Here is a 24,772-nt window from a genome sequence, read left to right as displayed (position 1 = left end):
TGGTGTCTCAGGTCTGTCGTGGGGTCAGATCAGATTTTGTACCTCGTACCATTGTAAAAGAGTCTAGCAACATTTTTCAACTGTTGTATAATCGTTTGAGAAAAAATTCCAAACTCAAGGTTCACTTTTAAATTGCATTTTTTCTTCTTACATTTTTGAATTTTTGTGTTTAATCCACAGCAAAAATCTGGTACATACATGATGTGCATAAGAAGGCAGTTCTAAACGGTGTGCAAAGCAGGACCCAAAACATCCATGAGTTTCAAAAATGTTCATACATGTAAATTAGAGCCAGGTATTTACTGTTTTCTTCAAGATCCACTCGTGTACTTTTTCTTCCCAGAGATTTCAGCAATATCACAGGGTTTTCATAAGCATTTGCTCAGTGTCCCTCGATCATTAAAACAACAGATCCACCCCCAATACAACTGAGCAAAGTGATTCTGCCAGTGAATGTTATATTGAAAGAGCGAGAAAAGTCAACCTTGAGCTAGTATTGTGTTATCAAACATCAAACAAGATCAGTATTTTTTTTTAATTAATAGTATGTACTGTAATAGTTGCCTCCACACATGCAGTGCAAGCTGTGTCAACACACAGCTGGATTAAACGTTCTGTTCATCCAAGGCTTTTATTACCTTAGCGACTTGGTAACTGTTCAACTTCTTTGTTCGTCCAACAATTTCCAGAAAAGAAGAACGTGTTATAATTGGACTTCATGACAGTCACATGCTGTGGTTTCTGGGGTTAGTGTGAGGACAGTGGTCAGTGTTGCTCCTTTTTGTTTCAGACAGTACTAAATCAGGGTGGCTTCCATATGAAACAGTCCATTTGCAGGTGAAAGGTCACAGGTTTAAATCCCCCGTCTGCCAGAGACCACCGTTGTTGAGGAGCTGTCAAGCAAGAACACCTCCTGTGCCCATGCAGATTCTTTACAGGAATACACCAGTGTCATTTAGATTTACAGCCCATTTACTTCTGTTTATGTTTAGCCTACATTCCTGCAATTTTAACCGTGCATTCCTGTATGTGTGCTCCGTATCTTAATGACTGTTTGTAACTTCTTCTGCTACTGGAAAGCTTGGATTTAAAAAAAGAAGAGAATTAAAATTGTGAGGGGAGATGTTTTCAGGGATTCATTTTGGAGCTTTTTAAAGTGGTGCAAGCTTAATTCCTGTGGGTTTCAGGTGACTGACACTAAGTAAGGTGTAACAACACATATTGTGTTGACATGAAAACACTTCACTCAAGCACTCTTGAGCACAGTCGCGAAACATTAGGACAAAACGACAAAACAAAATTAGGGCTTTTGCTTCACTGTGATGGATTAGCCAGCCGGTGTGGTGCCCATGTTTCATCCCTGCTTAAAAATTGATCGTGGTACTTTGATTGTAGGAAATCAAATCAGGTGGAAATATTTAATAGAGTGACACAATGAAGAGCAAAATCCTGATTAAATAAAATGCCATGTAGTGGTGACACTAAATGATCCGGTGTTTGGTCCTTTATTATTCTCTAAACTTCCAATGTCTTGCTATATATCTGTCTTTTAAGGAGTGTTGAAGCGGCTGCAAGTATGAAATGGCAAAGTTTACATACGTATATGAGGTATAGAATATCTTTTTTCCACATACATAAACTGTTTCCACACCAGATCATCTACATTATGCAGACCTGCTTTTTTATTTTGAAATGTTCAGTATGTGAGGATCTGGTGAGCGGGAATAACATATTAACTTTCTCTTCCTGTATTAGTCTGAGAAAGAATGTGTTTATAGTGGGTTTATGAGCTGGGCTGAGACACTTTGTGTGCTTGTCTTTCAACAGCGCTGAAGAGCGGAGGCAGAGGAGGGCAGAGTCGCGCTGGATGGGGGCCACGGCCGGGCCTGATGGCAGGAGCCTGGAACGCAGCAAGATCTAATCACGTCCTTTAGGAGCCTCCGAGGTGCTACAGTTCACGGGGAGACACTGAAAAGGTAGGAAGATGGATGGAAGAGAGTCTGAGAGGCACATAAAATATTGATCAGTCCAGCAGCTCATAGATCAACCAGTCCAACCTCTTGTTGGGTCGCAACAAACATGATGACATCCTAAATAACACTGTATTTAATTTAATGCAGACCTAAACGTGCACAAGATTGAATGAAAACCTTATTTAGGCCTAAGGAAATAAATAGTCAATTGTCAATTCTACCTACATTTTAGACGGTCAAATGTGATTTTTTTCTGGTTTTCAATTTCTTCTATACATCCATGTGAAGTAAAACCAAAAAAAATGTAAGTAAACAAAAAATGAAAAGGTTAAGATGAGACAGGATGATTTTACTTTAATAAGGAGAATGATGATGCCTTCATGGTCAGCTGCATTTGTTTTTTGCTCCTATCACACATGCAGTTAAAAACATTAGGGATGTATGAAATTCAAAGGAGTGGCTAAGATAAACGGCTCTCCTGTGTTTTTGCACCATAGTAATCAGGGTTCTAATCTGCAATGCTCTTGAATTAATAGAGGTGTCTCAGTGAGCCATGGCAGGGAGCCAGCGGTGTCATACCAAAGCCATGAACTTCAGACAGTTGGTTGGAATCCACCTATCGTTCATTTTGTTAATCACCTGTATTTTTTCAACATTACTGTAGCCTACATGTCAAAATGTCAGCAGACTTAAAGCTCCAGTAGTTCTCTATAATGACACTTGACATATTTTCTTTCATACGAGTGACGCATGTCCTGGTAAAATGCCACAGGGAGCATTTTAAGCATCAATTCATTCAACTGTAATAACTTGATTTTAGTAGCTATTTAAAAAAAGATCATTTTGTCCTTTGTTTTTCCATAGTGAGTTTGTTGTGTTTCTCAGTATCTTGATGATTTTAATTCATTTTGTGAAAGAATTACTGCCACTGGGAAAAACACTGTGATCATTAAAATATGGATTTTCATCTTCATCATCATTAATCTACATCTCTTTTTCATCAGCCGTGCACCTGACTCCAAAAGTTTTAGTTCTTCTTTCCGCTGGCTGAATGTCTCGTGCTTCCTGCTGTAAAGCAGCTCTCTTAAGCATAATACCAATCATCCTACAATTGATGCAGTAATGTTTTTTTTTTTAATAGCCAAATTATGCGGGGAAGACAGACAGGGCCTAGTGGTGAGGTGTGACCAGAGATACTCTGCTGAATTGGACATGCCCCAAAAGCATTTATTAGTGTAATCACAGCTCACATTATGTACTTTTGTAGAGGCTGTGTCTTTCTTTTGATTTGTTGTCCCAACAGTTTGAATCCAGCAGCGCTCACTGTCACACCTGAGGCAAACATAGCATATAATAAACCTACCTGACAGAGCCTGCCAGCACCGCCAACGTTACAGGCGTAAACACGCCCGTGACTGTTGTACTGTGGTAAACGCAGTACACAGGCTGTCAATTTCTGCAAACCAATAAGAACAGAGAGAGGAGTGGAGTCAACGTGTGATGAAAGGAAATGGCTTCAAAGTGATGGGATGTCACAACAATGTCAGTAATACTCCTGTGGGTAACGAGACACCTCTTCCCGTGGATAACGACACACAACATCTTCTTTTTATTCCACATGAGGAATGCAGCTGTTTTTCTCATACCGTTCACTTTTCGTAACCAGACACAGACCCGTGGATTCTTCTCTCTGTGAATACAGTTTGAAGATTAAATTAAACTGAGACCTTTGCGCGGCTTAGATCAAATGGTAGGTATCTTTGGGGTCAGGTTAAATCCTGAAAATGTGATACTCGCATCATCAGCCAACGCTGAATACAGCGCATAGAAATAGAATATCTGTTTAATAAAACCATAGGCTAAAAACAGTTGCATAAGAGGCTAATTTGTAAGTTTAATTACGATTTAGCTGACATGTTATCTAATTTCATACTGCAGATGTCCTTCCTCCCTCATAACACCATCAGAGACAGTAGAGGACATTGCACTGTGCAGAGTTCCTCACTGTGGATTGAATTAAGTCAACAATTTGGCTATTAACCATTAAATTGGATATTGAATGGTGAACTGCTTCCTGTTTACATCAACAAATACAAATTTGGGGACATTGTTGCCCTGTGTTGAGCCTCTCAGGCAGTATCCTGCCTATTTTAGGATTTATAAGAATATTTTTTTAAATACTGTAGGTCCTATGATTCAATGTGACAAGATCAGATCTGTGATGTGAATTGTTGCACTTTTAACCATCTCTAACTTAAACCTGCCCTGCAGCCTTGGATCAAGTGCTGCAGACCAAGAACATTTGTATGTACCAGACAAATGTTAGTGCTATGCACCGTGTGTTTTCTGCTACATAGCTACATGTAAATTTGGTCATTATCAAACACACAGAGAGCTCCCAAAACCACATTTTTTCATTTTTCCTTCCATCTTCCACCAGGGCTGTAATAGGATGGGATGTACAAATTCTGTACCTTGACACTGCTTCAGGTATATAAAAAGCAATAGATCACAGGACCGCTTAGATGTGACAGCAGTAAATGAAAGTGATGAATCCACTGAGAGACATCAGTTCCCTGCAGCTCTACAGCTTCACAGAGACATCCAGCTCATTGTTTTGGTTCAGTCTGCTGTTTACCTACACTACACTTCTTACCCAGGATTGGATGTAATGGATTGAAGCTCAGAGTGAGCCGCCATCTTGGCATCTTGACTAGCAGAGGGACATGAGTCGATGTGCCGATCTGTCATTCAAAGCGGCCATGCCCTCAATTATGCAGAAGTTTAAGCCTTAAGTCAAGTCAGGTATAGTTTATTTGTCCCAACTTGGGCAATTTGGTTGCAGTCTAGGCGTATAAAAACATAAAAAACAATACATTCCAACATACAACAGATCGCGGCCTCAATATGTATATATACTGGTATATAAAAATAAAAAACAATAGTGCAAAAGAAGGCAATTCCAAGTGAAGTGTCAACCACATACAGTAGATCCCCAACATCAACATCGAAAACATCGCCATCATCGTTCAACCAGGTTCAGGTCCCTAATGGAAGTGGGGATGAATGAATGTCTGTACCTGTTCTTTTTCACCTTAGGGGCACATAAGCGCACACCAGACGTTAACCAGACATACTAAGAGGATGGGTACCGTATACAGGTCTCCTACCTTTCCTCAGTGTAAAAAAAAAAACATTGAATGTTGTACAGTACTGTCTATCTGCTGTAAAGTTGGTTATTTTACATGGTGGTCTATGGAGATTGACTGTCTCACAGAGTTAGACTCCAGGTGCAGTTTTTGAGTACTTACTTGAGTTGGTTTCATTTTTCCAGCCTCAGAAGTTGCTCCTTGCTCAGATGAGGCAGATGTTTCCCACAGGAGCTGGTGAGATTTAAGACAGAAAAAATAGGACACAGATTCACTGGTGGTTCAAAACCTGACTGAATAAATAGTGTACTGTTTCTCCCTTTAAGCTAAGTGTCAACTTTACCACCAGGTTCACCATATCGCATGAATAAGGTGATAATATGTCAGTGTTCTGTTCACAGCTAGGTCTACAAAATGACTTGTCACAGGCTTGGATTTCACTTTGTGGCAGAGGAGATCTACAGTGACAACTGTGTTTTCTGTGCTTGCTGACATCTTTAGGTTGCGTGCCCATGAGGTCGTCCGTGCTGGTCCTGTTCCTCCTCCTCGTCAGTGCCCGGACTGTGGCCACCATCAGAGGAGACTCGTGTGCCGCCACGACGGCGCAGCAGCAGGAACCAGGCGACAGCCCCAACTCCATCCCCACAGTGGACCCCAAACTCTTCACCGAGCGCCACTACCTCTCTCCCAGGGTGCTCTTCAGCTCTCAGCCCCCCGATGCGGAGCCGGCAGCGTCGCAGGTCGCCGGCAGAAGGAGCCGGCGGCGAGCGGGGCAGCCTCAGCACCGCGGCGTGTACTCGGTGTGCGAGAGCATCAGCGTCTGGGTCGGCAACAAGACCAAGGCCACGGACATCTTAGGCAACGAGGTCACGGTGCTCCCGGACGTGAACATCAACAATGTCAACAAGAAGCAGTACTTCTTCGAGACGACGTGTCACAGCGCTCCCTCCGGCGGCTCGGGCTGCCTCGGGATCGACGCCAGACACTGGAACTCCTACTGCACCAACTCACACACTTTTGTACGAGCTCTGACCTCCTGGAAAAACCTGGTGGCCTGGAGGCTCATACGCATCAACGTGGCCTGTGTGTGTGTGCTCAGCCGCAAGTCGTGGCGACAGTGACGACTTGATCTGTACAACACACACACACACAGGTTCACACAGTCAGTCCAGGGGCAGTACAAACTACAAACAAAGACATACTCATGCTATCATGCAGGCAGTTGTGGCATTCTCTGCGTAACTTATCACCAAAGACTTCTCACTCTCTGCACAAAGTAAATTATTGGTATATGTCAAAGTATCAGGACTGCATGTACAGTATATACACCAGGCCTGGGTCAAATGGTATCTGCAGTTGGTTTGTGGCTAGGTCCAAACACCAAATATCAAGGGCCTGTGTGGCTATTTTAGCTGTGGTGTAGAGGAGGCTCAGCTTGCACAGGTTTAAAGCGCAGCTGCTCAGTCGCACCTGGCCGCTGTGTCAGACCGAGCTCTACAGAGAAACCGGCCCTAGGGTAAACAAAAGAAAAAACAAAATAAAATGACTCAAAATCTCATTTTATGTGAGGAATAAGATACATTTATCAAACTACTTACCCCCGCTCACAAGTGTAAGGAGCAACTCTCAGGTGATTACATGATTGATCACATGTCGGCTCAGAGCAGAAGGAAGCAGTTACAGGAAGAACCGACCCCTGCATCTGCAATATTGTGTAATCTAAGGGGAAAATCCTACAATTTATTCTCTGATATGCTCCGCACACAAAAGTTCATTTTGTTTTGTTCAGTGTGTTGCTTCTCAGAATTAAGATCACTTTCAGGGCATTAGGAAGTTGATAATTTAACCTTCACACGTGTGATTCAGACATGTTAAAAAGGGGTAGCCTGGTTTGACCCATTGGATTTTTCATTATCACTAAAAAAAAAAAACATTAAAGTGTGTTTTATCATTTTGACTAGCACAAGCACATTTTACATCATGTAGCTTCAGTTTACTAAAAACTGTTCATGCCTCATTTGCGTAAATTAGGGACAAACTGACCTCGTGTCTGCAGGTACAGGACTGGACTTGTGCTGCTACGTAAATAGCACTGCTTTAGTCCATCATGTAATCGGCCATCTTTATTAAAGCAACAATATTCTGAGGCAGATGTGATGTGTGATGTGTTTTAATAATGAGAGATTAACAAAACTGATTTGAGTTATAGAAATCTGCATTCATGTTGATTTGCACACTCACCCTCTGCAGCAGGTTTAATTTAAGCCTCAGATACGCTGACCTCTAGTGGCCTTTTGTGATTTCAGCAGGACACAGTAGCTGAACCACAGGTGCAGTTGGGAGCGTTGAACTAGAAACCACAGTGGAGCTTGTCACAGAAAAACAGCCCCAAAAGTTTTATACAACAACACAATCAGGATAATTATAGTATTTTTCTGCCACTTTTATATTTTCCTACAGCACCAACTGCTCACTCCAAGTCCACAAATGTTAGAAATACAGTTTGACCCAGGTCTGACATAACAAAACTTTTGTGTAAAATGTTAATGTTGACATTGTTATTTATTAAACACTCACATACATGCACCGTGTGGTCTATGAAGCTTACTGAATGGATACGGAGCCAGTTGTTTCTCTGACTCTTGACATGATAAGAAATGAGAAATGAAGAGAAACCCCATGTGGCCTCAGTTTACTGCCAGTAATTTTGTGTTTTGGCTTTGCCTTGTGTTTTTATTGCTGCTCTTCATTCTGCAGTTGATATGAAGCAAGGAAAGGAAGATATAAACATAAATTTGATTGCCTGTGATTCATCAGTCTAACTCTGGCTGATACCGTAGTTTACAGTTTTCTTTGATTTGTCAGTGGCATTTTAGTGACGTGAGCGCTCTACAAACTGCACTCAAGGCTGACAGTGGCTATCAGTCGTGACTTTTTTTTTAAGCTCTAGCCCAAGTTTGTGTCATTGCTGACATTTAAAATATCTGATGTAAGCTCTGTGAGCCGGGAGGAGAACTTAAACAGAGATGCAGGGCCGCATCTGCTGATTATTTCTCTGGAAATCTTCTGGGAAATATTTCCACAGAGTTGTCAACTGTACATGTGAAATCTCAAAGACACTTTATGTAGTGTACCACTGGCTGTGTTTACCTCAGGTGTCATCACACTCATAACACAGTACAACACTGCCCTCTAGAGGGTCAAGGTTGGCACATGTCTAATACACTGAGACTTCCCATAAAACTAAATAAAAGAGAATAACAACTCCCCGACCAGTAAAGGGAGACAGACAGATCCTTTACAGTACAAACATAAAATACTAATACCACACTGTTCAAATACAAAGCACTAATGCCACACAAAGTACAAATACCATACTGTAATACAACAACATATAAATCCAAGGTACTAAATAATAAAGGTTAATTATTCCTTATTTTCTTGTCTTTATTTGTAACAAATTTGGTTTTTGATTATGCTCTTCATGGGTGAGGTTTTCATATAAGCCCTTTTGGGTTTCATACCTCCCCTTCGCACATCCCAATCATAATAATTGTTCATACTATTTTAAACTATTGTGCAAAATAAAGGGGAAAAAATAGTACAAGGTACTAATACCAAATGATAATAAGAATAAAATAAAAAGTAAAAGTACTGAATGCAGAAAACAGTCAATGTTATGCCATTATATCATTAGGTTATGACTGATACTGTGTTATGTAAAATACAAATTTTACAGTGTTGGTGATTGAAGTAACTGAAAATGAAAATGAGGAATACAAACAATTACATGTGGACAAAACTGTCACAGTTACAAAGCTACTTAAAAACAGGCATATAACTTCTAAGAGATTGTATGTTTCAATTGTTATTAAAGCAGAAGTAAGCGATCCGGTCGTTTTGGCTAATGCTGCGTTCCAGGCAGGCTTTTGAAACCGTAAATTACAACTTCAAGTCACGACTTACGACTTTGTAGCGTTCCAGGCAACCCACTTGTGTTTTTCCGACCTGTTTTACCTGTGAAAGTGCACTATAACGGCCACTCATAACTTCCGACCCGTGAACTCGTACCAGATCGAACTGGTACGACTTCACAGGTCGGAAAAACACGAGTTACGGGTTGCCTTGAACGCACCATAACGTCTTGTCAGCCGACGGAGTTAGCAGCCCCCGCCCTCGTCATGGATCTGTAACTGCATCTGTAAAGCGTCTTTGGGTCACTGTAAAAGCGCTATACAAAATTAATGAATTATTATTATTATTATTATCTATTGGTCCTCGTCCCTACGTCACCACATTCACGCGCATCCCTTGGCTGCACACACAGCCCTTCATGCCGTTCTCTCTCCTCATTGGATAAAACTTGTAGGATACGAGAAAAGTTTTCTCCTCGGCTCAGAGCAGAGCAGAGTGACTGACAGACCCGTGTTTCGGTCGAAACGCTCTATGTAAGTGATTGATGTCGGAAGATAGAACTATTTAAGACTTATATTAACGCAAAAATATCGCTTACTTCTGCTTTAATTATCACAAGAAGAACATCACATCAAGTAGGTTTGATAGTAGATTAGGCTCATAGATAGTGGTTTGACCAGTGCTTTAATAAAACTTGTAATTGAATAACATTACAAAGTTAACAGATTTATAATTAGGAAAATTACAACAATATCTTCAGTAGAGACAAAGGTTTTCTGCAAAAGAAAATACGTGCACCAAACAGCCAACATATTGATTGTGCACTTCTCAGTCCGTCCACTTGATGGAGACAATGATGCAGCTAAACCAGACATCCAGACTCATAAAGCTTGTGCTGTCAGTGCTTGTCTGGTCCTGCTCATTTCAAAGGTTTCCACAATAAATCCCCACTTCTACCCTTCATGGTACAAGCAGATATGAGTCTAGTTCTCAGGTTTTCATGTTCCCTGTCCTGCTGATGTCCAATTTAAAAACAAAAATACCAATGGCCACCAATAGACACTGCCACCAAGTTTGTAGCTGTTTCCCTCACCCCAAAATGTTCTTTTACACTTTTGAAAGCACCGAATCAGCCGGACACTGGTTCAAAAGCGTCTGTGCCAATAGTTATTTTTGGTTTCACAACACTGGTGTTTCTGCACTTGTGATGTCTCTCAGATCATAAGGGATGACTCACAGTTGCACCATATGGAGATCAGGTTACGTTATTGCACCAGATTTACATATCAAGCACAGGAGAGGACGGTGAGGAGCGGCTGAGGAAGGATAATGGGATTTTGACTCCATTATACCCCGAGGATATGGTTTCAGTTGGGGTTTACTTCCATGGGTGATAATTAGAGCTCTGTGTTCATGACAGGATTGGGTGACCAACCGGATATTAGGTTAACATTGACACAATGCTCAGTCTATCTATCTATCTATCTATCTATCTATCTATCTATCTATCTATCTATCTATCTATCTATCTATCTATCTATCTATCTATCTATCTATCTATCTATCTATCTATCTATCTATCTATCTATCTATCTATCTATCTAATGAGACAGGAGTAGAGTGGGCAGTGATGTGCAGTGTCTCATGATCCAGTCGGGCTGATCCTCACTGATAGCCTGGCACACAAACAGGGGGGTCGCTGTTTCTCCCCCCTCCCACATCAGTGGGAGCAAACAAAGGAAGCACAAACATGAGAGGCTTGAATGTGAGAGCGGGTGAACCCGAGCTGACCCCCCCACCCTCCCACCTCCTTCTCTTCGGGGCCCACAGAGAGAAGACACAGAGGAGCTTTTGGTGGCGCTCCAATGCAGTCTTCATTCACAGGGACTGGCTGGCGTTCAGCGTGCAAATGTGGCGCCACAATGCATGCTGGGATTTTGATAGATGATTAAACATCTCAGTTTTTAAATAAAACAACAAAAAAGGGAAGATTTTACAGCACCAGCTTCACAAATATGTGGACTGAAGCCGTTTTTTGTCCTACACAATATTATGTAAATTGAGCATCTCTCTGCTGCTTTAAAGACACCACTGTAGGCGGTGGGAAGTGATTTCAGACTTTTTTTTTTCGTACACAATTGTCTGACATTTACAGTAAGAGGCAAAATAATCAACTGAGAAAATAATCATCAGATAATTTGGTACTGTGATGACGGTAATCGTTAGCTGCAGCCACAACAGACACACAGGAAGTACTGCAGATGCTCACAGTGACAGAATATTGCCAGCATGGTGCACACTGAGGTCATGTCTTTGTCTGAGTGGAGTTTACAGACAGTCACCTCACTGTGCGTCAGGTGCAGGGCGCAGACAAGATCCTGTATTTTCATAATAAACAGTGATATCAGTGGCAGGTCATGGGATGGCAGGCAGGTTTATATGAAAGTGTCTGTGTGAGTCTGAGACCTCTAAAAGAGTCTTCACTCAGTTTACTGTAATTCACTATGTTACTCAGCACTGACAAAAAAAGCAGGGACTGCAAACAGATGGCAGTTTTCTGGACTGGTTTCACATCTCCAACCCACACAACTACTTATATAATTTGGTATTTATTAACTTTGGTAACACTTTTTAATAACAACACAACTGTTAAGCATTAGCTAAACATGATTAAATACATAATTCATCATTTGTAAAGCATTCTTCCTACGCTGATACCAAGTAGTGTGTAATTATAAGCTTATATATGAGATAAGATATCCATTTGCACCCTTTAACTTACCATTATCAGTACATGTCTAAGTCATTGTAAGAGCTAGTGAATAGTTTGTTATAATTTACTGGTATTTTATGAGTTATCTTAAGAGCAACTCCAAAATGAAAGGTTGGAAAAAATAATAATTAGGCTGAATCCATCATTTAGGCTATTAAGTTTAAACATATCATTAAACACATTAAACATGGGCTTTTTTAAACAAGAGTTAAACATTTATAACTATGTTTATGTGTTACATCCTAATGGGCTCTTTGCACAGCTCCACTAGTTCCTGAACTTAAGGCAGCTCCTTTGTTTCCTGTCTTACATTATTGGACAACCTGATTAATCCAGGTGTGTCTGACCATTGTGACTACTCAGACACACCTGGATTAATCAGTTTGTCCAATAATGTAAGGTAATGTAAGGACGATGATATTATGTTTAATTAAACTTAACCCTCTATGCCACTCAATTTACTTTTGTGGCGCTCACATTGCCCCTTTAAGTCTTTTGAAATAAAACATGAGAAACAAAATGTGGAGCTGAAGTGGGTTTGACTGTTTCCTTACCACAACGGGACAAAGTACCATCAAACAGTGTTTTAAGTATCACTTTTTAACATGCTTTACCAGCTGGTAGCTGCCACCAACTATCTACAAGCAACCAGCAGGTTACCAGTTACCAATTACTAGCTCAAGCTGATTACCAGCTACCAGCTCAAACTGGTAATCATCAGTGATTTCCAAGCCCCCCATAACTGATGTTGGACATTTCTCCCCCTGAAGTAAACATTCATGCCACAGAGGGATAACTGTTTAAAATATTATAAGGCTATTATATAAATCCATAAACTCAGTTATAAATTATGTGTCTCCCTACCTCTGCACACCTACCACACCTTATCATTGGGGGGAAATGAAAGCTAAAAAGCTCTAGTTTCAGTGTTGTGTGTAGAGGACCGCAGATTTGGAATGAGCTTGATGACAAACTAAAAATGTCACACTCAATTTCCACCTTCAAGAAAAACCTAAAAAAAAAAAAAAAAAAGCAACTATCAATGTTTAATTGATGGAGAGTCTTGTTTATTAATAAATTAATCAGTGTGCCAGTGTTGTATTTCTTTTCATCAGTGTTGCCCTGAACTATTGTATCCTGACATATTGTTTCCTTCTCACATTCATTATTGAACCTTACACTAATCTGTTACCGTTACTGTAGGTGCTTGAGCCCGAGTCACTGAATAATTCGGTCTCATATGTATTTTATTTTTTCATTTATTGTGTATTTCCTTCATTTACCCATGGACTACTAATGCAATGCAATGATATCAAACCTCCACATCCTGCAGGCTTCTCCCTCAGAGGTCCCGGGCTCCTCCTTGAACCTCACCTGGCAACCTCAGCGTCCACACGCACGCACGCATACACGCACGTACGCACGTACACGCAGCATGGGCGGTGCGAGGCGAGTCGGCGTGCCGTGCAACAACAATAGCAACAGCAACAGCAGCAGCAGCAGCCCGCCTGTGCGCTGCGAGCGGCTTTTGTGCGCATGTTTGGAGGTTTGGATGGTGAAGCGGAGCAGGTCAGAGTGAAGAGCGGATTTTTCTTGTTAGAAAAGAGCAGCGTTCAGAGCGGTTTTTGTATTTTTTAGACCGCAGAGACAGCGACACGTCAGGTGGCACCATGAGCAAAGTGCAGGGCGGGATGAAATGTGTCAAATATCTGCTGTTCATCTTCAACTTCATCTTCTGGGTAAGTCCGCGCGCCATGCACCGTTTGTAGAAACAGCCGGGCGATTATTGACATTTTCTCTGCTGCTGATGTAGCCTAAGTTTGATTTATTCACGTGAAGTGATGATTAAGCCAATGCTGTGTCTCAGTGGCGTTTACATGTCTCAACATCCTGCAGCTACTGATGGTGTTTTATGGTATTTAATTAACTGGAGGGACTGGAGAGCCGGGGAGTGGTGCTGATGCTGCTGCCTCTCTCTTCATATCTCTCTCTCGACCTCTCTCCCTCCATGAATGATCAATTTGAGTCACTCCATCAATCATCCTCATTTCATTTCAGTCCATTATTGTTCCTCATCAACTTCCTCCATCATGAAATGTTCTCTTTAATAATGAGTGAGTAAATCAAATAAGAGTCTGTAAGACCTCCAGTGCTGAGGTGATTTATGTAGTATGTAAAGTACTGCTGTCATCCTGCAACACACACACACAGTGCAGTGTGTTGCTACTTTTCCAACACACTGTTCAGATCCTCTCTGGTGATATGGCTTTGTGCTGTGGTGACTTTCCCAATGCAAGTACACTAGTGTGTGTGTGTGTGTGTGTGTGTTGTATGTGTGTGTGCACGAGCACTCGTGCACAGTTGTATTTCACACACAGGTTTAATCTGTTTTGGGTTCATTGAGGCAGTTTTTTGTTTTGTTTTTTACTACCGGAGATCTGCTCAGCTGCATGATAGTTTTACCTTTGGCTCCAGCTGCTGCAGCACACACAGAGGTGGTAATCACCTGCTAGTGTAGTGTAGAGGTGTTAAGTTTTTGTCTTGGGAAAACAAAGCTCTTGTGCTGTTTGTCTACTCGTGACTCTTCCTTACAGGTTTCTAGGCTGTAGATATATTCAAATGAGGAGCAAAGAAAAGAAAACACATTTTCTTTTCAGATTGCATAATTTCAATAATTCCAAGAGGCCAGAAGAAGTTGAAAGATAAGCAATCAACAACAAATGCAAATGTTATAAGACAGTTGTGGATGTACCACTGCAGCACGCTTCTCTTCTAGTTCAGATTTACCATGAAACTTCCATGTCTGGAGCCACTAATTTAGAGAGCAACATCAGTTTATGCTCCTACTTCAGACTCTAACATCTAACATTCTTTATTCCATTTCAGTATTACTAATCAAAAGATAAAACTCATTTCACAACCAGTGATAAAATAAATAGATTCCACATGAGATTTTTTTTCAGACATCTAAGCAGTAGCTATGAAAGATGCTGTTCAGTCTGCACTTCACACTTATTTTCATCAGTGATTATTCTGCCACTTATTTGATTAATCCATCATTTTAATTTATGAAATGTCAGAGAATTGTGAGAGATGCTCATCACAAGGTGTTGTTTTTAAAGCCCCTGTTTTTTCTAACTACAACAATATATTTTTTTACGATCTTATACAAGAAAAAAGCAGAACATCTTCACAGCTGGAAAAACTAAGCTAAATGATATTGGAAATAGAGGTTGAAAAATGTTTTTATGAATCCGTTTTTACTTGTTGACTGATTAATAGTTTCAGTTGGTGACTGTAGCTAATTGAGGCTGGTGGTTTACTGCTAAATGATACAGTTTGTCTTGTGAGCGGCTGCACTGACTGGTCTGTGCTCTGGAGGACGACTACTCCTGTCACCCAAACAGACAGCGGCCTCTTTGTTGCACAGTTTTGGGGCTGAAAGCAGAGCTGTTGTGGTCGGAGCCAAAAGGAGCCGTATACAGTACACTGTCGTTTTGGGGTGCTGAGCCAAACAAGCAGCCAATGCCAGTGTGAGTTACATCACCCAGGCACCGTGAGGCTGGCACAGCCTGTGGCTGAAATGCATCATGGGAGATGGACCACTGATGCTGAGGGTGATGCCGGCGTTCAGACGTGACACTTTGATGGTCCATATGGAAACAGGAGCTGCTGCTCCTCCCGGTGCTTCACTGACGGCAGAGATTTAACTTCTCCAGGGAAAAGATCACAAACCAAACAGATTTTTTATGTTTTTCTTAGAGATCACACTCAATCATTGAAGCTATTAATACTGCCGCTATAAAATAAAGACACATGGGGGATAATTTAATGTGTATATGGTACTTATTTGTTCTCATGTTTGATTTTGTGTTGAATAACACACCTATACACATTTAGCATTAAACCCCTTCATTTATGTTTTAATATAACGGTGGCTTTTTAAAGCAGATTGTGTTTTCTATGTGTGTGTGTGTGTGTGTGTGTGTGTTTAGAAGGTCAGAAGCAGAAGGATAAACTTTCTCATAACATCTTGGTCTCAATCGATTGGTTTATTTCTGATGAAGATCATCCAGGGAGCGATGATGTCTCTCAGTGTTGACAAACTCATCAGCCACTTTACACCTGAGCTCCTGCTTTTTGTCTTAGTCTATGACCATAAGAAATTAGATTATTACATGGGATATTGTCTCACACAGAAAACATAGTCAGTTGAAAGATGGTTTGAGAGCCATAACATGTCTTGTTTTTGGAAGAAAAAAAGTTATATATACAGAAATATATATATATATATATATATATATATATATATATATATATATATATATATATATATATATATATATATATATATATATATATATGAACAGCTGGCAGTGAGTTACTTTGATGATGAGACATTGACAACAGTGCCTGTACAATGTTGCTTAAGTGAAGTTTCAAGATTGTCAAGTAATTTAAGGTCAAACATGTGACAACATCCAGAGCTCTTCACCAAAGATGCCACTGAAAGCCTGACAAAAAACCCCAAAATACTAGAACCAGGTGGACAATAGTGCATTGTGTATTCTGCAACAGTGTATGAGTATAACATGAATGTTGTTTAATAATGTGTTATCCCTCAGCTGTCGGGCTTGTTGGTGCTGGCTGTGGGACTGTGGCTCCGGTTTGACCCAGAAACAGTGGAGCTCCTGACAGACGATGGCGCCCCCGACACCTTCTTTATAGGTACGTCACCTCCTCTCACACCTACAGTACTACATGTGTGAGGTGAGGTTAGAGGTATAAAGTGTCTGTGATTAACTAGTAAAGAGTCTTTATTTAGTTTAGTCATTTAAATAAATCAATAGTGGCAGTTCAGTTGGGTTTTTATGTTAAATATATATTTTAATTTTATACTGTAAATACATTGTGTATAGTTTTTAAGAGAAGTAGGTGAGGAAAGTATCAAGTATCAAGGGCTGAGCAACCTCATAAAAAAGAAAGAAAGAAAGAAAGAAAGAAAGAAAAGAAACAAGATAGTCCACCAGGTCTTATTAGCTCCAGAGAAGCTCCAGTTTGATGTTAGAGTATAAACTGTGCTGATTTATTTCTTATCCAACAGTTTGACATCTTGATATAACATGTTTGAAAATAAATCAAAGCTCAACAGAGGTGAACACACATTTTCTCCGGGCGACACCTGATGACATCAAGTTTTACGGTGTGTCGTAATGATCATGATCTAATCAGCTCTCGTCACCATTTCAGCTGAAGAGCCTGTCAGCAGCCGCAGCTGCTACTGAACTACGATGAATGTTTAAGATGCACATTTAATCTTTGCAGTGGATCGTGATGTTTCTTCACCTTCCTCTGCACCAGTGAAGCTCTGAGTATAGTTTTAGTCGTTGTTTATATCCTCGGTTACTGAGCCTGTTAAAGGGGGAAGTGTTTAAAGGGACAGTTTGGGTTTATCGATCTACAGTAGGGTTGTGTGAAGTGCTCATGAATGGTCGGCATTACCTGCAGTAGATCCTGAGCAATGAGCTCCCAGTTAGGGAAATAAAGGACACTCAGCACTACCGCTATATGTCCCTATACATCACTGCACCTGTGGAGCTGCTTGTGCGTAGAAATAAAAACAACATAAACAGTGTAGAGGTTGAAAAAATGAAGTGCTAAAATGATGATGATGTTTTAACAGGAAGATAAACCACTGAGAATAATCTACATGCAGTGACCATGTAAACAGATATCTTGTTTCAATGAACACATTTTGTAAAAGTGTCTAAGAGGAGTTTTCCTGGAGCTCCCGTGCACAGAAACACATGATCCTGCTTGTCTGCCAGTGCCCCCGACTCGCTACATGCTCATTTGTATCTAATAAGTATGCATGCACATAGGTCCATGCCAAAAACCTATGCCTTTAAATCTTCTGACATGTCCCAAGTGGACAGTGGTGCAGAGGAGAAGTGAAAGAGACAAGTCAAATGATCACTGAGATCCTCTATTAGTGTTAGCACTCTGGATTATAGGTTTATTGATGATCAATAAGACACAAACAAATGCTGACAAATGAACAAACCAGAGCCTGTAGCTGAGTAATGACCAGCTCTGTCTCCACACTGATATCAGATGAAGAGCTCCTTTACAGAGCTCCCAATAAAACACACAGTGTATGTTTAAAACATACAGCAGACAAGAAAAACACCCTCGAGTGTGTAGTAATAGTGCTGCAGACTCCATACAATAGGCCCTGTCTCCCTCGCTGAGCGTAGGAGCAGACCATTAGAAAGAAGCCTATTCTTGTTACTCCCATCTAGACCATGACCTAAAATGGTGACTTCACTTCATCAGTTCTCTGCTGGGCTTTCATGGAACTGGCTGTCTCCCTCAGGACAGCAGCGACAGGTTGGGTGGGGCAGGTGACAGGAGTGTCTCCTTCAGCGTCAGCCGTTATTACATCACACAGCGGTTCCTTGTTTTTGCAGTGGGTAAGAATAGAAACACACTGATCTTCTCACAGGCAAATGCTCATGTAAATTTCAGGATTTGAGATAAATTGTGTTCAGTTTCGGTCAAACTGTCATGCAAATCTCAACTTCTGAGGAAAGACACGCATAATTATTTTCCACATATGCATTCACACTCATTCTGTATCTGACTGTTTCTCACAGTTATACACAGTATAGTTACACCACTATTCACTTCAACACCTCAACAGGACGATTATATTTCAAGGCCAGCTGAAGTAACTTGGTTCACAGGAAAACTCAATTATCAGGGCCAAGAAATAGCCAGGCCCATAAATCCACCCTAAATCCTAAATATGGCCTTTTTTACACTTCAGTCTGAAACCAGGCTGACTTTTACCCCAGTCTTAATGCTAAGCTAAGCTAACCAGCTGCTGACTACAGTAACATATTTTAGTCTATCTAGTATCAGAGACGGTAGAGAAATGAGACAGTTCATTTCCATTTTCCTCCTGTATCTGTGTCACATGGGTTTCTCCACCACCCCGGCCTGTAGGAGCCCAGCAGCTGAGTCTGTTCATTCTAATGAGAGAAACAAACAAGATCACAGATTATCAAAGATTCCTTCGCTCCATTGTCCAAGTAAATATCGGAGCCATTATACACGAAGCACAGATCCTCTCAGTCTGTCATCGACATGACATTCTTCAGAGCCACAGATCAGAATAAAATTAACTTTATCCGCAATTTGCTTCTGTCTCAGCAACAAACTCTCGTGAGATCTCACAACATCTCTCTTCACTGCTGCAAAGAAAACTTCTGAAGCTCAAAACTTTTCAGATTTATATTTGAAATCATGAATATAAAATTGTAACTGAAATAAAACTAGTGTTTCTTTGTTTAATAATTCTGTCACTCACTATCATTGAACTGTTTTTGGAGGAAAAATAGAGAGTATTATTAGACTGATATGATCTTGTACTGAGTTGATTATAGGGATAAAGAAAAATCAATACATTGCTATATTCTGTGTGGCAATGTTGATATTGATTCACAAACACCAAGTATTGATCTTTTATGATATGCATTGTAAAGACACTTTCTATGGTTGTGTTGGTCAGTCTGCTGATGATCCCACTTTACAAGAGTAAAAATGATTGGAGATGAACAGACTGAGAACTTTATCATCATAAAGATGATGGCAATGTTTTCCTTCCAGGACATAATTTTTTGAGGGAAAAAGGTGAAAAGTCTCATTCACAATAATATCGGATCATGACTAAAATATCGTGCTAATATCGTATTGTCATAACATTATATCTTGATATCGTATCATGGGGTGTCTGGTCATTCCCACCTCCCACTGATCAAATATTAAGCTAGTGGATAAAAACAAGCAGCAAAACCAGGCACAAATTTAAAATCTATATGTTATGCATTAATGTTATGTTTTCATATAAGCAAGTGATAATGACCATGCCCATTGAGGAGCCCGAAAGTGTACAACATTTCATACCTCTAATGTGATATTTTCTATATAGAGTATCTTCGCTGGCAAGAAGCCAAAATAACATATTCCTTTAGGATTTTGCACACACAAAATTAAACATGTTTACCTTAAAAATATGATTGGCAAATAAATCTATGAGAATAACAGTTGGTTTCACTGGCCACAACATTAAAAGGCTGCTAATTCACTATGCATCAGCAGCAATAATCAAATCACAATGAGAGTGGTCACAATGGAACAGTCCAAATGGACTGTACTCCTACTTTTACTGTGGACTTAAAGTAGTTTTTGGTCATGATAGTTTGATGACAATTTGACTTATGGAGGATTTCAAGGCAACAAAGGGTGCAGAAGATCACAGAGAGCCAGTTATCACTTAATCCACATCCCATCGATCCAGCAGAGGAGCCTTGACAACAAAATAAATATCTGCACAAGCTTCCTGAGCAGAGTAATGGTGGAGAGCTGCTGCCTGCCTGCTCCTCTAAAGCAGGGAGACGAGACCATAACAAAGCAAAGCGGCATCGTTCCTATGGGTGATGCACTTTCCATTCTGTTGCCTTTGTTGCTCCTTGTTCAGGGAGTAAACAACCATTATCTGAATATACAGGAGATGTTCACCCTCACTAGCTTTGTACAGTTCCCAGCGACTTGTCTGCAGCTTTAACGCGGACGACGCAGACCACAGTTGGCAGGTGTTAGGTGTTAGATATCAGAGCTTTCACTAAGAGGAAGTGCCACAGTAAATCAGAACATACTAAAGTGATGGAAACAACAGCAGCCAAGATCAGGCCTGTCTGGACACTGTGTATATACAGTAGAAGCCGTCTTGGCCGGCTATATTTTCCACTGCTAAGCCAGACTCTCTGCTTTTGAAGCGCTGCACCAGTCCCTCGATTCACCTCGTCTTCACCCTCCCCTTTTTGTTCAACAGCAGCAAAACAACAGCTTGCATCCTCCTCCCCATGTGGATTAATTAACTTGCTGCAGCTCTTGCTGTCTATGTCACTGATTAGGCCCTTAGCATGGCCCTTGGGGGCCGGCCCCGGTGTATAGTTACAGCCTAACGGGCTCAGTAGTGACGACTGGGAGCAGGGGAGCGGACTGGGGAGGTGACGACATCCAGAGGCTCAGAGAGGGTTAGGATGGTGACGGATGGCGTCTTAATACTGCATCACCCAAACCTCTAAAAAATTAGATTTGCTTTTTTTTTTTTTTTTACCAGACAGATGGCATCAGGTTCATCGCTACAGTCCGCAGCACTGCAAAACCACACATAGTAATTGGAAGTAACACAGAAACAACACTCATTTCTCAATAGACTCTCCAGGTCCATTGGGTTTAGTTCACATTTAATGTGCAGTCTGCCTCTGATGTGTATAGATGGTTAGGTTCCACTGTGACAGAGGACGGACAGATGGACGCTGCAGGTATTTGTTTTCACTGGTGCCAGTTGTTGAATCGTCCAAACAAGCAATGATTCATCTTGAGATCTATATATTTCTAAGTTTATATTCCTGTCTCCATCCGACGGAACTCTAATTTATCAAGTGAGGAATGGAACAATAATCTAAACAGACGTCTTGTTTTTGACTTCTTTCATCTCGACTCGGAGCTTTAAACGCCCTCAGCGGACGCTCTGAAGGAGTGAGCTCAGAGTAACGTGGGAGGCGATTCAGAGGTTTTTTTAGACTATTAAAGAAGTTTCCACCTACACTTCTGCTGGCACATGAACACAACAAGAGTCCTTTTATACACCCGACTTCAACCAAGACAAGACAGAGGGTGGGTAATGCTGCCACCCTTAGTTGGATGTGTGAACTAACTGCAGTCATGTGACCGAGCACCAGCAGGGATCAGATTCTTGTCTGTGTTTATTAAAGCTGTAAATTCTTCAACCAGGATCTTCAAATGATTGGTTGATTGATCAGTTCCTAATTTATTCTTTCAATCCAGACTCCTCATCTGTCCTCCCCTCTCTCTCTCTCTCTCTCTCTCTCTCTCTCTCTGCAGCTGTGTACATCCTCCTCGGCGCAGGAAGTCTGATGATGGTCGTTGGGTTCTTCGGCTGCTTCGGGGCCGTACGTGAGTCTCAGTGTCTCCTCGCATCGGTGAGTTCAAGTGCTGCTTCTCTTGGTTTCATTCATGCTCTGATGCTGTTCCTTCGCTGCAGTGGTTCTATACAAAATTAGGCTAACTGATTGCATGAATATAAAGCAAGACTAAGTTCAATGAAGATTATTTATGTAGAGATAAAACAAACAAACAAACAAACAAACAAGAGTTTTCCACTGAGTGAGCTTTTAAATATTTGCTAGCTTCTCCCATTATTGTCAATGAAAAGCTGACGTGTGTAACTGTGTATGTAACTTCTGTAAATTAGTTTGTATTAGATTCAATTTTTACTTTAGGCAAATATATATGATGGATATACATAATATATAATATTTTATGAGGGGGACATGCTGGAAAAGTTTGAGAGCTACAGATTTACATCAATCGCTCTGAAATTCTTAGTGGTATCACTTTATTTTATAGGTTCATGATTTCTGAATAAATAAAAATGAAGAGGGGAAATGTAATTTGATAGTTACACTTTCAACAAATTATTCCAGTTGCTTGTAAATGTAACCAAGAGTTGTTGTTTTTTTAATTACTGCACAGCAGGGGAAAACAGTGTAAAGTTTGTCTATTTTTTATTCTTCCTAGAAATCTTTGATTCTTTTTACTTTTTGCTACAGTGTTTGTCTCATCTGTTGGTTATAGTGTTTTGCAGTGATATGTAAACTCTGGTAGACATTTAAATGACGGATGCTGCGTAAATGCCAGAGCACTTTCTTTCCAGGAAACCTGTTTGCTGTTTGTTTCTGCTGTATGCAATGTCAAGATTGGACTTTAAATTACAATATTGGGAAATTATAAGGGAAAAACTCACCTGTCTCTTTTTGAATGAAAGACAAAACAAAGCTCTTCTGTTCTCTGCAGTTCTTCGCCTGCCTTATGATAATCTTCGGTGCAGAGATTGCCGCTGGTGTGTTTGGATTCATAAACAAGGAACAGGTACTGTACTTATTTAATCAGGCTGTAATATAACTTCACAACCACACATGAACTGATTTGTTTCATCTTCTCTTAACAACAGATTGTGGAGGAAGTTCAAAAGTTTTACAGCAGCTCTGTGGGACCCTCCCCCACCTCAAACGGCACTGCAATCGCACTGATTTACCACAGAACTGTGAGTTAAACGTCATGTCGCTCATGTAACTGTCACAGACGAAGCGTCCTGTGTCACAGCGTCTCACTTTTCACCTTCACAGCTGAACTGCTGCGGGGGCTCCACATCAGAGGCGTCTAATGATCTGTGTGCAGACGTTCCACCTGACACCAAGGTAAACCCTGACGTCTGCTGTAACACTCCACAGCCACATGGTGGCAGCAGAGTCCCGTTTCAGCAACACAACGTCTGCTGCAGTGTGTTGCCCCGCCACACCTCTCAGTGGATTATTTTCAAACAGAACTGTGAGCAGTACGTGTAATAATTATAAAAAATATATGTATTGTTTGCTTTCAGGACTGTCTGTCTGCAATAACAGACTTCTTCAATGAAAAACTGCACATCATTGGATACATTGGGATTGGGGTCGCAGGTGTGATGGTGAGAATTTTCAAAACTATCTTACTTATCTTTCTTATTACACTGGTGTGTGGTGTTTGATACAACCCAATATTAAGAAACATATACTGTACATATATATATATACATATATATATATATAGCTCTGGAAAAGAGACATGTATGACAGTCATTCTTTTCTTTTCTTTTTTAAATACCAACACAAACTACTTAATGAGACACTGATGAGGTGATCACCTGAACCACATCTGATTCCTAGGAGGATTATAAAAACCACTGCTGGGATTAAACATTGACATTCATCCCACAAAAACTGATTTATAAACTCTTCCTGAGTTAAAATATTCTTGCTGTGTCGTTTAGGAATAAATATGAACATGTTTTCTTTGCATTATTATTACTCAAGACTTGATATTTTTTGTTATTTTGACTAGTTGTCATTTTCAGCCAATAAAAGCTCTAAATGACAATATTTATTTCAATTTTGGGAGAAATGTTGTCAGTAGCTGATAGAATAAAACAATTTGTTTTAATTTAATTTTACTCAAACACATAGTACCTATAAATAGTAAAACCAGAGAAACTGATCATTTTGGGAGTGGTCTCTTAATTATTTCCAGAGCTGTATACACATGTAGGGGGAATGCAGGAAAATGTGTAAAAATTCTTAGTGGTATCACTTTATTTTATAGGTCTGCATTTTCTGAATAATTGTTAATAAGGTTATGAAAGGTCCGTCATGCATGGACCATGAAGCTACAGTATGTGATTTAGTGCAGTTTGACAGCTACACTTCCAATGAAATGTTTTGAATAATTGCACAGCACATGAAAACAAAGCAAAGTATTTCTTCAGGCTGATTGATATAGCTAATAGATTAATAATCTTAGATTCTATTTGGTTATTTGTTATTGTTTGTGAGTAAAACAACATGAAGATGACACGTAAAGGGACGTAACCATGTCCTGAACATCTGTGTGTTTTCAGATCATAGGGATGATCTTCAGTATGGTGCTGTGTTGTGCCATCAGGAACAGCAGGGAGGTTATATAGCCGGTGAGTTGACCTCCTCCACCCCACTACTCTCTCCCACACACCCCCTCCACCGCCCTCTCTCCACCCACCCACCCACCAGCCAGACCACTACGAGCCCCTTCCTAATCAACCCCATCTGCAGAGGAAGGGAAAACGCCAAAGTTACATCTCACTGTCATCTGGTGGGGGCAGTTTTCATATCACAGATAAAGAGAGCACAACTCTATGTTATCAACAGGCCACGTTCGACACGTTACGCTGGATCTTTATCTCCACACCCTCTCCTCAGCTCCACCAGCACTGACACACACTCCAATTTCCCCCGTTTGTT

At 40.6% G+C, this 24,772-nt stretch overlaps 2 protein-coding genes across 2 annotated transcripts; both read left to right on the top strand.

Moving 5' to 3' along the window:
- The first annotated feature begins 1,851 nt into the window (after nucleotides 1-1,851).
- On the top strand, nucleotides 1,852-6,282 carry ngfb (nerve growth factor b (beta polypeptide)). The gene is made up of 2 exons (XM_083971739.1): nucleotides 1,852-1,976; nucleotides 5,624-6,282. The coding sequence occupies exon 2, from the start codon at nucleotides 5,635-5,637 to the stop codon at nucleotides 6,241-6,243; it is 609 nt and encodes a 202-aa protein (XP_083827865.1). The 5' UTR covers nucleotides 1,852-1,976; nucleotides 5,624-5,634; the 3' UTR covers nucleotides 6,244-6,282.
- Nucleotides 6,283-13,318: 7,036 nt separating this feature from the next.
- tspan2a (tetraspanin 2a) lies at nucleotides 13,319-24,532 on the top strand. Its single transcript, XM_083972058.1, has 8 exons — nucleotides 13,319-13,549; nucleotides 16,436-16,538; nucleotides 21,786-21,883; nucleotides 22,758-22,832; nucleotides 22,915-23,007; nucleotides 23,090-23,161; nucleotides 23,344-23,427; nucleotides 24,394-24,532. Exons 1-8 carry the CDS (start codon nucleotides 13,481-13,483, stop codon nucleotides 24,457-24,459), a joined length of 660 nt encoding a protein of 219 aa, XP_083828184.1. The 5' UTR covers nucleotides 13,319-13,480; the 3' UTR covers nucleotides 24,460-24,532.
- Nucleotides 24,533-24,772: the final 240 nt, after the last annotated feature.

Source organism: Trachurus trachurus, assembly GCF_905171665.1.
Source record: "Trachurus trachurus genome assembly, chromosome: 5".
In the NCBI taxonomy this organism is placed as follows: Eukaryota; Metazoa; Chordata; class Actinopteri; order Carangiformes; family Carangidae; genus Trachurus; species Trachurus trachurus.
The sequence above is the reverse complement of the archived record's forward strand: the minus strand, read 5'-3'. Positions and strand labels throughout refer to the sequence as shown.

Coding starts and splice junctions, on each gene's coding strand:
- ngfb (XM_083971739.1), top strand. CDS start 5,635: ATGAGGTCGTCCGTGCTGGTCCTGTTCCTCCTCCTCGTCAGTGCCCGG.
- tspan2a (XM_083972058.1), top strand. CDS start 13,481: ATGAGCAAAGTGCAGGGCGGGATGAAATGTGTCAAATATCTGCTGTTC. Junction 21,884..22,757: donor CTCAGTGTCTCCTCGCATCG/GTGAGTTCAAGT, acceptor TGTTCTCTGCAG/TTCTTCGCCTGCCTTATGAT. Junction 23,162..23,343: donor ACGTTCCACCTGACACCAAG/GTAAACCCTGAC, acceptor GTTTGCTTTCAG/GACTGTCTGTCTGCAATAAC.